At 38.6% G+C, this 15,068-nt stretch overlaps 1 protein-coding gene across 1 annotated transcript in view; it reads right to left on the minus strand.

Moving 5' to 3' along the window:
* Positions 1–4,955, minus strand: part of GPC6 (glypican 6) — a 1,245,595-nt gene extending 1,240,640 nt beyond the window's left edge. Inside the window, exon 1 of the mRNA XM_027855687.1 lies at positions 4,728–4,955. Within this exon, the coding sequence (XP_027711488.1) occupies positions 4,728–4,887 (160 nt within the window). The 5' untranslated portion in view covers positions 4,888–4,955. The remainder of the gene's footprint in view (positions 1–4,727) is intronic.
* Between the last annotated feature and the right edge of the window lie 10,113 nt (positions 4,956–15,068).

Genomic DNA, 15,068 nt, shown 5'->3' on the forward strand with positions numbered 1-15,068 from the left:
TATTTATTCAAGAAATTACTGTCTCTCTGTCTCAGTTTATCTTAAAATGAGATCTTCCATGGACATAGTTACCTTTAAAGGGTCTCCATGTTAAATAAAAACTGTGAAATAAGTGTATCATTCAAGAAAATATAACATAGGACAAATTGCCAGGGAAGTGTACCCAAGAAATAGTAAACATATGTTGTACAAATGTCATCAAAGCCAAAGCATGAAATAAGATACCACTTACAAACAGCCTAAAAAGAAACATAGAGATATAGCCATAGATAAATAGATTGATCTACATATCTATGTAGATATAGATATATTTAATAAGAATGTAAAGGAAATTCACAGTATGGACCCTTTATTATATTCTGAAGGAGAAAAATCAGTGACATATGATCCCCCAAACCATGAGAGATTAATGCCTTTAAAGTTGAATTTTAAAAGAAAGGGGAGGGGTAATAGAGGAAATAAGGACTTAGCTAGGAATTAACAACATACAAAATAAAGTTTGAGAGCAAAGAAGTAATTGAGAATTCATCCATTTCATGCATCCCCAAGAGATGAGCTCTCTCCTCTCAACTTTCTATATCAGTTCCTAAAGAATAAATTATATGAGACTAATCCAAAACCCTCTGACCAACGGAAAGAGCCAGTAAACTGAAGAAAAGCAACAGATGCACACTACTTGGCTTTATCTAGTCTAGACTTTTGATTCTCTTCTTCATGGCACACATCTAGATCACATAAGTATGAGGAAAATGCACAACTGGATGAAGCATTTGGAGTCAGTCTGTGGTTTGTACCTTAGAAGATAAGCTCAGAATTAAGAGTCATCTTAATAATTAGAGAAGTGGTCGAAAAGAAGTAAAATGCAATCCAACAACTTCAAGTGCAAGATAAAACAACTGGTAAGGAATAACATAGTAGACAAATCCAAGTTAAGGAATTCATAATTCAACAAATATTTATTATGTGCTTAACTGCTTAGGGAACTATGCTGGCTCTATGGGACATACAATGATAAATTAGATATGCATAAATACTACCGCACAGAAAAGGCAAACTGTAAGTCGTACTGGATAACATTAGGTAACCGTGAGTCAGCAACAGGGCACTGTTGGGGGAAAAACAAACAACTGAATAATACAAAACAATAAACAAACAAAATTTATGATACTGAGAAGACAAAAAAAACATAGACTAAGAAAGCTAAGATAATGTGATAGTGATTAATCAGAACTTTTCAGGCCCTTATTATCTATCAGTCTGGGTCGATTATTAAAGAAAGATCAAATGAGAGCTTCCCAAATAATAAATGGGTTGGGAAATACAGCCAATACAGAGAATTATTTAATTATTTATTGTATTAATAAATTTAATTGTATTGATACAATTGTATTAATAAAATTAATAAATATTAATTATTTAATGTATTGAAGGAGACATGGTTGAAGAAAAGTTTGACACATGTATATGGAAGGCTCAAGAAGTTTGGGATCAACTAGTGAACAATTTCCCTAAAGATGAGACTAGGAAATCAATGAATTTGAATAGTTTAGTTTTAGATATAGAATCATTTCTAGCCAAAAAGTCTTAAAAAGGAATAGATTCTAATTCATCATAGAGGATTTAACTGTAATCTTGGATGAAGATGAATAGGTTACATTTATCCCTGTAGGTCTTCCCTATGCCAAAGGTTCTATGAAAGTATAACTTGTCACATTACCCAACACTATCCTTCATCTGTTCAGTATGAAGAAAATCCTAAGAAAAGGGCAATACTATTTTACAACTGTGAATTCTATGTGAAACTTTAATAAATGTCGAAATAACCATAGATAATGGAATTATTACTTCTCAGCTATTTTACCAAGCAAACTATCTCCATTTTTTTTTAAAAGAGGCAGTTACTCAAATATTTTAAATGAGAGAGACTCCATTCAATGTGCCTGGGGAACTAATGCTATAATACATGGTTCCACTAAGCAAACCATTAACATTCAAATGAGACAAAAGAAAAGAGGGTTAAAAAAAGATCTACCTCCAAAAAACAGTCTAACCTATTCTAAGTAATTAAAGCCTTATAAAACTGGACCTGGCAACAAAGGACCAGTGTCCATTTAATACCAGGCCATCTTTCCCAAGTAATTATTGTAAAAGCATTCTACAGCATCTGAAAAGCATATTACCTTAAAAATGCAATTATCTTCCATGCATTTATTTTCTTATCACGTGTGCCTCTGACCCTACAATGACCTATATGTGATTATGTCCACTACCATCAAAGGACAGCAGCTTTAAGAGAAAAAAAAAATCAACAATGCACTTAGAGTCCTAGGAAGTTTGAGAGTTTAACAAAAGTCTACACATTCTAAAAACCAAAAGCCAATTAGCTAGTAATTGCAAAGGGATGGAAAAGCTAAAAAAGAAACCTTTGGTGTTAACAATTTACCGAACTATTTATATTAACCACTCGAAGTTTTCAACATTCCACTTGGTTAAGGATGGCTATGGGAATTATTGACTCTGTTAATCGGGTCTCTACTACTGTTAAGTAGATTTGCATTCTGGTGGGAATGAACTGCATTCCTGTGAGTCCCTCAGTCTCTTGTTATCCACTTCAGGACACAGAAGCAGCTTTTAAATCCTCGAACATCCTCTTCTTTGAAAACATCATGTTCTCAATTCACATTCAGAAATATATGTATAAAAAGCACAGTTAGAGAAAGTATAACTGGATGAGAAAAGTTCTTAAAAGATATCTAAACCCTTCAAGTCTTAAAAGTTTGAATTGTCTGTGATTTAAAAGGGGGAAAGAAGCTGATTCTTATCAATTAATTAAAAAGAATGAAATAACAGTAAACAAAGGGGAAGTAGAACTAAGAAACTTAAGGAGCTGGAACTCCGGGAATGTAGCTCGCCATTCATTGATGAACAAATTAAGGGGTTCTAGGGAAGAGTGAAGGAGTGACTAGGGATTAGAAAGCAGCCTTCTGAGTCATCACAAGTTGTAGCTTTGAATTGGTAAAGGCTTACTCTGTATAATGAACCAATGCTTCACGCTTGATGTATTGGCATCTTTTTGAAGTGCTGAAATTGGCATAAATTTGCTCATTTAGGTGAAAGACTGAAACGTGCATATAAGTAAATCTATGAACAACGTAATAATAAGGTAACAATCAGTCCTAAGAATGAAAACAGGAGACTTTTCCGTCTCTTCAAATGAGTGACATTGATTTCCCTGGTCGCCCAATTCTTGGTGTGTAAAACTAGGAGAGGCCATTGGCCAAAGCTTCTCTCTTTCTCCCTCTCGAGGTCACCGAGGGCTAGAGTTGACCGATTTGAGCAGCCCGCCACCACTGTACCTCCCCAAGCATCCTCCTGGCCTCTCCCTCTCTTTCTCCCTCTCCGCTCTGTTCCCAGTCACAGGATTATCTCTCCCGGACACGTTTCATTCACTGAGCCCCAGAGATGCACGGATTTGGTTGGAGCTAAGAACCGGAAAACACACGCACGCATGCAGATCAAGTTGTTTGAACCTATGTGTTACACCACATCTCTGTAAAGGCACAGGGGATACAAACATCCTCCCAGTGGAGCAATCTACGGGGCAGGGGGACTAGTCCTGCTGGAAGACTGAAAGCTACATCTCTCCCCAACCCCCACCCCCCCAAAAAAATTGCAGCTGCCCACAAGAGCAAGTTCGCTGTCTTTTCCTACATGTTGAAGAGCAAGGAAAGACTGAGAGTGCCCACGTTAGAGTGCGGAGCCAGGTCTGAGGGTGGCTGGGGTGTTTCCTAACCACGAACTACCAACCGCAATCAGGAGAAGCATAAAGAAACATTCAGGCAAAATCCCGCCCGAGATCCAAAACAGATACTCTATTAAGATAACACCCTCCAAAAAAAAAAAAAAAAATGAAGCCCAAAACTGCAGACATCCGGCAGTCCCGGGGGGCTGGGCGCCGGGAGTCACTGGTGGACAACATTCCACTCTGCCTGGAGACCCAGAGAACGAGAGTACGCTACTCCTCAACCCTATCTCTCCTACACCCGGATCCCGGGAGCCTCTGTGCTCCTCTCTATTATGGAAAAGAGCAGCGGTGTGTGTGTATTGGGGGTAGAGGTAGAGTGTGAGGAGTCAGGGTAGACCTTGTGCATCCTTCCTCCGCCCCAACCCCGGGCATCGCGGAGACCAAGGAGCAAGGAAAGGCGCCACCGAGACTGTGGTTCCTGCAAAGCAACAGCAACAGCAGCAGTAGTTCTAATAAGTTTGCCCAGGCAAAGGCAACTCGGACTCCAAGGTGCTAGTTCAGCGCCCTCTCTAGCGCTGCAGTCGCTCGGGTCTGGCCTCTGCCCCCAGAGAAATGTGACTGACATCCTTCCTTTTGGCACCACGCACTATTCCCCAGGCTCGCGCCTGAAGATGACCAACAATGAAGAAAGAGCGGGGAGAGGAGAGTGGAAGGGGGTGGGGAGGGGGTGCGGGGTGAGACTCGGAGGCATGTGCACACAATGAGGCAGCTTGGAGACCCAACAAACTAGCGGGAGCAGCCCCCGCCGCCTTTCTGTGGCTCGGAGAGTGCAGGAGAAAAAGCCTCGACAGAAAGTGAACACTTTCAACTCAGCAACTGGGGAAAAGAAAGGGAGAGCAGGGACCAGAGACAGGATCTCGCCTCAGGCTGGCCCCAGCCCCCTTCCACCCTTCCTCTGCCCCCTATCCCCGCCAGCACTTACCTGCTATTTCCTGATAGGGTATATTGACCAGGCTGAATCCTTTGGCACTGTAAGCCTGCCTGACCTCACTGCAGCTCCGAGCTTTAACATCCGCCTTGACTGAAAGTGATAGCAGCAGCCCGGTGAAAGAGAAAAGCAGAGCCCCGATCCGAGAAGGCATGGTGTAGCATGCAAATCCAGCTCAGTAAATAAATCCCAGGTCCGGCTCCGTCTTCACCTTGCCCCAAATGTCGGGATGCCTCCGGAGCTAGCAGCGCCCTCCCCCCACCTCCCTGTCCCCTTGCCCACCCCCACCCCCCGCTGCCAGTGGAGGGGATGAGCAACCCAGACCTCTTGCACAGCTCTCAACAAACTTTTATAAGCCAGATGGAAGATGGCAAGCAAGCCAACGAGGGCTGTCTGGGAAAGCAGCCGCCTTTCTCCTCTATCCCCAAAAACCAAAAGAAAAAAAGAGAGGGGGGGGAAAGGCATAAGGGGTTCGAGACTGCGATCCGAGTTCCCGAGCAGTAGAAATCCGGGAGTCCCTGCGAGCCCGGCTTTGCCCGTGGGAGAGTGAAGGTGGGAACCGCTCGTTGCCTTGGCGTGAAGGGAGGATGGAGGGGAGAGACTGGAGTGAGCGGGTCTGTGCGCGGTGCGGGTAGTTCTTGTTGATGTGAGTGCGTGTGAGTATGTGTTGTGTATATACGGGATCCAGGGGAAGCTCAGCTTCGCACAGACTGCCCGAGTCTGTGAGAGCCCTCCTGAAATAGGAAGAGAGAAATCCTGGAGACACGGTATGAGAGAGGGAGGGAGAAAGAAGGCGAGAGAGAGGAGAGAGAGAGAAACGTGCTACACATTGCATAGCCGGAATACAGAGGCCGAGCGGAAGGAAAAACCTGGAGTGGATTTCTTGGCTTGGCCCAGAGCTTAAACGAAACGTGCCGGAATCTATCATTCCCTGGTACCCTTCTCTTCACATTCCCGACCCTGCTCCTAATTCCTACCTTAGTTGAAAAATTAAGTATTATAAGAAAACTGGAAAGAATTGAAACTAGTAAAAGACAGAACGTAAGATGTAGAATCGTTCTTCCATATATATTGTTATGCAAAACTCCATTTTTTTTTCATGCATAGAGTTCAGAATACAGATTAATTTGTTGTTTTTTCTATGGTCATGACTTACGAAGAGGGAAAAAATTGCAAATTCTACGGCAAACACCAGAGTGGAAGAGTGCAATTTTTGGCTTTTCTTGTGATGATTTTCTTTTCTTTTCTTTTTCTATCACAGGCAGCAGAACCCCAAGGGAACTTGACACGGAAACAATCTGTCTTGCGATTTTTGGTCCTTTACTTCATAAAGTTCTGTGGGTAGCCTTAGTTTAGCAATCCGCATAAATAGATTTCCAAGGTGCCAAAGGAACTCTGAGAGCAAAAGGGAAGAAGGAGCCCATGGGAAGCCCAAGGCAAAGGGAAGTATAAAGAGTCAGTAATGGATGATTTAAAAAGGTCGTTGCTTTCTCCAGATGTTCTCACGTACAGACTTTTCATTTTCCTCCAGTCTTGCCAGATAGACTTCCTGAGTGAGAAATCTATCCTCTCTCTTCCTTTAGCCTTTCTATTTATTCCAAAAATCTGTAAGAAGGGATCAGAATGAAAGTTCACTTTACCAAAATTTTGACTGTCATTCTTCCACTAATTGGCAACCTGAATTGCCAAAAAAACAAAACAAAAAAAAAAAACAACTCTACAGGTCAATGGTGTCTAAAACAGATGAAACTATCATATTTTGGAGTTTGGACACAGAAATGTTTGTTTCCATTGAAGCTGACAAAATAATACAATTAAAAGCTAAGGCAGGCTTACTTGTGGAACAATATGTAGGTTATTATGACTGTGTAACACAAACTCCTGGAGGACAGAAGCTTAGATCTTTGTAGTTCATCAACAAAATCAATACATGCAATGAGATAGCAAATCATTTTTGCTGATGTTAATAATGGCCATGAGTCACTCAAGTCACCATCATCATCATTATCATTATCACTTTTTGATCTTTCTCCTTCCTACCGACCAAGACCCAGAGCCTTCCAGTTTTAGTTCTCCAAAAGGGATCCCATGATTTATAGCTAATATGATTTAATATTGGAAAATTTGTTGTTAGGTCCTTTCATGACCTCATTTTGGTGTTTTCTTGATAAAGATACTGGAGTGCTTTGCCATTTCCTTCTCCAGCTAATTTTACAGTTTAGGAACCGAGGCAAACAGAGGTGAAGTGACTTGCCCAAGGTCAGTCAGCTTCTAAGTGTCTAAGGCCAGATTTGAACTCATGAAGAAGAATCTTCCCGATTCCAAACTCAGTGCTCTATCCACTGCTGCCCTAATGTTGGAAAATGTATATACAGAACCTTACATCTGAATTTAATTAAAAAAAAATAACCTCAGTGGCTGAAACTTGACCACATCACCTAATCTTGAGATTCAGTTTCTTCATCTGAAGTATGAAGAAGCTGGACTAGTGAGAGTAATGAAGTAATAGAACCTGGAATGTGAATGGTCCTTTAAAGTTATCTAGTCCAATATATCTTATTTTAGAAATAAGGAAATTGAAATTCATAATGGTGAAGATACTTCCCCAAATTGCAGCAAACTAATAAAATCTTAGACTTAAACTTGAGTCTCGTCATTTTCTGTTTAGTTTGCTTCCTACTCTCTCAAAATGGTGAATTCTATGATTCTGTCATCCAAAATCAGTTTTCAACCAAGTTTTAAGTACATGATTAGTTGGGTTGGGAAAGAGTAGACTGTGCCTTTAATCCTTGTTTTTACACTTTCCCTGACTGCTGAGTAGTTGGATAGGGAGACAATAGCATTCCTAAAGAAAACTTAAGAAAATATGTTTTAAGGATACCACATTCCTCTTATTTTTATGCAGTCAAAATAAAGAAAGAGGGTCATCTATGGGACCATTTTCAGTGAATCTAATAGGAAAGAAACTTAGTTTTTCTTTTGTCAGTCCATTTCTTATATTTGAGGTAACTGTACTTAAACACATTAGCACATATGTGAATAGTGATATTATCATGCTTATAGAGTGCTTTGAAATCCTCACTTAAAAATTACTCTAATGGATCCATTTTCTCCTCCATGTTGCTATTCCTTCTAATGATGAATACTACAACCATTCCATGTCTGCCCATCTTGTGAGACCCTCATCTATATCTTGCCATAATTGTGCTACATACAGTGAGCTAGAGGCCTTTTTCACAATTTCTCCACATTGCATGGATATTTTGCTGTGTGACCAAACTATCTTTTTTTTTTTCTGGTCATACATTTATTTATCTGTTGGTGTCTTTTTTTGCCACTTTTGCTGTGCAATTCCTTTTATTTTAATGTGTTACAATCTATTCACACCCACCCTTCACCTCTCCATTGCCCTTTGGGTAATCTTCAACTATGATTCTTAGCAGATTATAGTATTCCTTGACTCACAGAGCATATAACGTAACCAGAAGAATATTGGAGTTAAAAAAAATTACTGTACTAATTCTGAAAGGCAATCCAACCCATCTTTTCAGCCTGTGGAATTCATGACCCATTCATTGACCATTTGTGACATCTGTGCAAGAGACTTGTTTTGATAGACTCGTTCCATTCAAATTCATTGTCTACTCTGGACAATAGGAATTCTGTATCCACTTCCCCCCTCTGGATATCATAGGATCATAGAATTAGAACCAGAGGAGATCTTAAAAGCCATCAAGGCCAACCTCCTTATTTTATAGATTTTATAAAATAAGTGTAAGAGTGGATAGAGGATTGGATGAAGAGTCAGGAAGATTTGAGTTGAAATCCAGCCTCTGACAAACACTAGTTGTGTAACCTTGGGCAAGTCATTTGATTTCTATCTATCTCAACTTCATCATCTGTAAAATGAGGATAATAATAGAACTGACTCCTAGAGTTGCTTAGAGGATCAAATGAGATATCATTAAAGCACTATATGAATATTTACTGTCATCATTATTTTTTTAGTAGTGATTTGTCTAAGGTTCACATAGCTAATAAATTTCTGAAGTGCAATTTGAACCCAGGCCTTGCTAATTCCCCATCAAGTACTTCATTTTTCACAATTCTATGCCATGTCTAGTTAAGCCAAACTCATTTTAAGTGACTGTGGATCTCCTCTACAAGACAGCAGCATCCCAGGGCATGAGGAAATCAACATAATGAACGTCTGGGGTTAAGCTACTCTTTCATTTAGTCTCCACACTTTGCCTCCTTTCTTTAATTCCTCACTTGATAATAATCCAAAGGCCAAAATTATGTCTGTTGTTACATATTTTAGTTAATTTTGTTTGATTTTGGCATGTGCATGAAAGATCCCCTGTTAAAGAAGAATTTTTAAAGCAGACTTCTGTTCCATTGTATCAGATGGGGTTTTTTTTGTAGTATACAAACATATAAACATAATGAAATTTTATATCCTTCACATCTTTCAGTCAATTGTGCGATTGTAAAATTGTGATCTGTTGTGGAATATCATTTGTAAAGTTCATGTGTTCTCAATACCACCAACAGGAATGGCTATGATGACTGTGTATGTTACTCTAATAAAACTTGTATATATGAGAAATTAGGCCTATGTCAGTTGCTTGGTTCCCCCTTTTGGATAATAATAAAAGCTGTTTGTTGTTTTTACATTATCTCTCTTTCTCACTTTTAGATATCTTGAGAATTGTTCCCTTGATGCTCTTTAAATTGTGTCAACATGAGCATGGAATTTCACATACTCTAATGATTTTTCCAATTTGTGTTTTCTTTACTATCATTTTCTACTACTTCTAGAAGTACACAGACCATGATATTAGACTGTAAATGTGGTAGTTACAATGTCCTTATTTATATAAAAAAAGTTCATCATGGAAAACAATTCTTACAGATCTTTTCCACTTTCTATTTGTTGTTATCCTTTATTCATTTTCATCCTTCAGCTTTGAGGATTATTTTCTTAGTTGGGTCTTTCACTAAATTTCTTTAAACCTTCCCTTTCTTTTACTCTTTCATGTTTTATGAGGCAAAACTATTCATTATTATCTACCATATTTCTCTGTAAGATTTTACCAATGAGTTAACATGACAAAATAGGAAAATAATAAATGTTAAAGAAGATGTGGGAATATTGGAACACTAATGCATTGTTGGTGGAGTTTTGAACTGATCCAACCATTTTGGAGAACTATGCCCAAAGGGCTATAAAATGCGCATACTCTTTGCCAGCAATACCACTTCTTGTGCTGTATCACAAAGAGCTCATAAAAATGGGAAAAGGACCCGCGTATACAAAAATATTTATAGCAGCTCTTTCTGTGGTGACAAAGAATTGGAAATTGAGGGGATGCCCATCAATTGGGGAATGGATGAGCAAGTTGTGGTATATGAATGTAATGGAATACTATTGTGCCATAAGAAATGATGAGCAAGCAGACTTCAGAAAAACCTAGAAAGACTTATATGGACTGATGCTGAGTGAAGTGAGCAGAACCAGGAGAACTTTGTACACAGTAACAGCCACATCGTGTGATGACTAACTGATAGCTTAGCTGTATACAATGACTAACTTTGATAGACTTAGCTCTTCTCAGCAATGCAAGGATCTAAGACATGTCCAAAAGTCTCATGAGGGAAAATGCTATCCACATCTAGAGAAAGAACTATGGAGTTTGAATGCAGATGGAGGCGTGCTATTTGCTCTTTTTTTTCTTCTGTTTTGTTTTGTTTTCTCTTTCTTGTGGTTCCTCCTATTGGTTCTCATTTTTCTTTATAACATGACTAATGTGAAAATATATTTAATAGGAATGTATATGTAGAGCCTATACCAGATTGCACACCATCTTGGGGAGGGAAGTGGGGAGGGAGGGAGATAAAAATTTAAAACTCAAAAGTATATGGAAGTGATTGTTGAAAAGTAAAAATAAATTAATAAAAAATGTATAATATACAAAAATAAATAAATAAAAAGATTTTACCAATGAGTTCATATTTTGAAAGACCATTTCAGTTTGGCAAAATGATCAGTAGTTTGCTGTTGGAAGTAGTTTCTAGGCTTTTGTATTCTATTGGTATGGCAGTTGATTTAGATCAATCAAAGTTTTGTAGCAAATTGTTTTAGTTGGTTTCATCTGTTTGTTTCACATTTTCCCACCAACTTAAGTAAGTAAAGGTGGAGATTTATTATTCATGTAAACCGCAATGATTTACATGGTTATCTTTTTGAAAATACCTATCATGAGTACTAGAATGTGAGATGACTAAAAATTCCATGAAATTAAGTTTCTTCTAGTCTTCGTACATGTGACAAAACCAACTCTACCAACTTATTTATAAAATTAGCATAAGGATATTAAGAATTACATAGATACTCTTACTGAGGGAAATCAAAACAACTGATTCATTGAAAGAATTTTGACATAAAAAGTGTATATACCAGTGTTTTCCATTGAAATCATTACCAGAAAAATTAGTAATATACTTTAGGTAAGCACCACCCTCACAGGCATCCACAAAATTAGTACAACATTTTTTTCTTTCTATTTACTTGATCTAAGTATGTCTTTTCTATTTCCCCACCATAGACCTCACACGACTTCAATTTAGCACAACAAATACTAATTAGGCAACCACTTTGTGTAAAGTACTATGCCAACCAATAAAGACACACACACACACACACACACACACACAAACAAAAGTAAATAACCCCTGGCCTCAAGATCTTACATTATACCAGGTAGATAAAACATGAAAATATTTATGCAGATATAATTTGAGGGAAGAGAGAGGACTGAAAACTTGAGGCATCAAGGAAGTCTTCCTGGAGGAAGTAGCACTCTAGATAAGAATTTTAAGACTTGGACTTCTAGATTTCCCATCTGGGCACAGTCCTACTTTAAAAAAAAATATGTTCTGGAGAAATAATTAAAACTATTTCTATTTTAGATAAATCTTACCTTTCATTTAAAAAATTAGTCAGCTCAATTCCAAGTTAAATTCTTTAGAGAAGCTAAACACAATTGAGTTTTTAAATCCCTCAGAATATAAAACATAGTGAAAAACAGAATGTATGTTGTTTATTATGATTTAGAAACCAAATAATCAATTAATCAATATTAATAGAGTGCCTACTATAACTGAGTATTTTGCCATGTGCTATGGGAGATATCAAAACTGAAAGCATGATTCCTGCACACAAGAAGTTTGGGAGATAAACATACATGAAACAAGACTGGACAATCTTGCACTATATACAATTGAGTCATAAATTTTGTGCCACACTGTATCAGTGTTTTACAAATAAGGAAGAAATTAATATGATGGAGTCTTAATAAAGCTGCCCCCAGCCCTAATATTCTAATCCTTATGGGCCTCACTGAACAGCAGGCATTTTCTGATTTAACCACATAATCCGGCTTTAACCCCTCCACAGGCCCCCAGACTCAATCATTGGCTTCCCTGAATAGCAGGCCCACTACCCTTATCTAGCCACTGCCCCCCCGCCCGGTCAATATCCTAATTTCCTCATATATGCCTCACTGCCTCACTGGAAGAGCAGGTGTGCCCTGAACTCATGCCCCACTAGAACAGCGGGTATGTCCATGTGATGGAATGCCAGCCACTGTCTCTAGTTAGCCACTGCCCGTAGACCCATTCCTCATATTTTTCACAGAAACAGCAGGTGTGTCCAGGCACCCAGCCATAACCAAATCCATCAAATCTCAGACAGGACTGCAATAGCCAACCAATCAGAAAGCAGCACCTCCAGGATGCCCAAGCAGGATGTGGACCCCAAAACAATAGAAGGGACTTTCCCTAAGTAGGCATCTGTGTAGTAATAGCAAAAACTCTCCTTTAGGTGAACGTACAATGTAGAAAAGTCTTATTATAATATCATTGTCATATATCAATGCCCTCCCAATTTGGGCTTTTCTGTATGCATTATGGGAAATCGCATGTGAATTTCCCCCGAAGCTGGGACCCCTCCCCATTACCTAATTCCTTGACAAACCCCTCCTACCCTTTTAATCTTCATAATTTGTTTTATGTAATTGCATCTTTTGCCCTATAAAACCCCCCAAATTCCTCCAATAAGTTGCCTGTTCCTCTTGGGACTCAGCCTGCTGGAGAGCATCACTCTCAATAGATGCCTTTGCTTGGATTGGAGGTGGTCTGAGTCTGAATTCTTTCAAGGTAACTCCCACAACACACCATGAAACTGCAACAAATAAGAGCTAGATTAGTCAAGCAAGGATTCCTTTAGTAGGTAGGGCTTAAAATAAGTCTTTAAGGATAATGAATAAGATTTGGAGAGGTTGATAGATCCAGAAGGAGCATTCCACACAAGGGGAACACCATCAATTAAAACAAGAGATTAAGAGTATCATGGTACATACAGAGTATAATAAAGGACTAACCCAAATAAAACGTAAGTCCCAGGTGGGGGAGTAGTGAAAAATAAAGTTGTATAGGTAGCCAGATTATTCCAAGAAAGCTGGAAAGGGGTTTGGTTTTCAGCACCGTTAGAAAGTAGGAAACCATTAAAGGTGTGTGGGTGATCAGGAAAATGAATTGGTCTTTGGAAACTTCAAATCTATTCTGCACATCAATGTCAGAACAATGCATATTGCATGAGATATCTCTGGACCAATGTCCATATGTGAGATTATGTACTAAAATGGTATCAGTGGGAAAGGGACAGATACACTTCAAATTAAAAATTGAGGGGGCTTAATGTCTCAGAGTAAAGAAAATAAAGGTCAGGGATTGATTGATCAGAGGTTTAGAGTTGGAAGGGGCCATAGAAGTTGTTGAATCCAACCCCCTCATTTTATAGCTGCGGAAACTGAGGCTGAAAAGCTGAAATGACTTGTTCAGGATCACATAGCTAGTAAATATCTGAAGCAGAATTCATCTAAGGTCTAACTGACTTCAAACCTGGTGCTTTATCTACTACATTTCTGTGTCAATAATAACACCATGGTTTTGAGCCCAAAAAACTGAGATTAATAAAACAACATTTAACAAACAATTGAGTATCTTGGATATGCAAGGCATTGTACTATATCTTATAGGGAATAAGAAGATTGAGAAACATATTCTCCTTCTTACCTTTAATGAGGGGACTAAATATTGCCATTTAATAATGCCTTACAGTAGTATCACTATTAATAGTTTTTAAATATGTGTTTATGCAATGTTTTATGTTTTACAGAATAATTTCATATATAGTACGTCATTTGATCTTCATCACCCATGTGTTTTACATGACAGGTATTTTTAACACATCTCTCAAATAAGGAAATTGAGGCTCAGAAAAGTAAAAGGTGTTCATTATTAGAAAGTGTTGAAAGCAGAAACTAGAACTCTTGGATTTTCAGACTCCAGGATAGACAATTTGGGATGAAGAGTTGGTTTTAGGAGATGAAAATGATGAGTTATTTTCAGAAATTAGTTTGAGTCAACTAGAAATACAAAACAGTTTGGATGATATTACAGAACTAGAGATTTTTGAGCCACCATCATAATTAAGGTAAAAAAATATGGGGAGCAATAAGAAAGAATTCAGAGAATGAAGAGAATAAGGCTGGAGGACCACCTATATTTGAGGAATTGCAACAAGAGAAGTGAACAAAAGAAACAAAATAATTTATTGGACAAGTAGGAAGAGACTGCAGATTTTGTGGCATGTCGAAACAATAGAACAGAAAAATTTAATAACTAGGAGATGGTGTCAATTAGCCACTGAAATTTCTAAAAGCAAATTCCTGGGGGTCTTAAATAAAGCCTGTCCAGTAGGGTGCCTAAAGGGTGATTTAGGGGGAAAGGAAATGGGAACAGGATTAGACAACTCATTTGGGAAATTTGGAAGTAAAATTGAGGGGATAGGAGGGAGTATAACAGGAGTGGGGAACCTGTGGCCTCTTGGTCCTCAAGTATGGCCCTTTGGCTGAATCCAAACTTCACAGAAATGAGGCCACATGTGACCTCGAGGCCCCAGGTTTCCCATCCCTGGGGTTAAATAGTATTAGCTAGTCATTACATAGGGCCTTAAAGTTTTCAAAAGGTTTTACATGTATTATTGCTTTTGATCATCGAAATAACTCTGCAAGGTAGATTCCAATATTATCCCAATTTTACACATGAAGGAACTAAGGCTGAAAGAGGTTAGGTGCCTTCCTGAGGGTCACATAGCTAGTGAATATCAAAGGTGGGATTTGAATTCAGGTCTTCCTGACTCAAATTCAGAACTCAAAGCATTGCACCACTTAGCTGTTGAAGTAGAGGAGTAGAAATGGATGTTGGTTG

The sequence above is a fragment of the Vombatus ursinus genome, unplaced genomic scaffold, assembly GCF_900497805.2.
Source record: "Vombatus ursinus unplaced genomic scaffold, bare-nosed wombat genome assembly UNPS02011014.1, whole genome shotgun sequence".
In the NCBI taxonomy this organism is placed as follows: Eukaryota; Metazoa; Chordata; class Mammalia; order Diprotodontia; family Vombatidae; genus Vombatus; species Vombatus ursinus.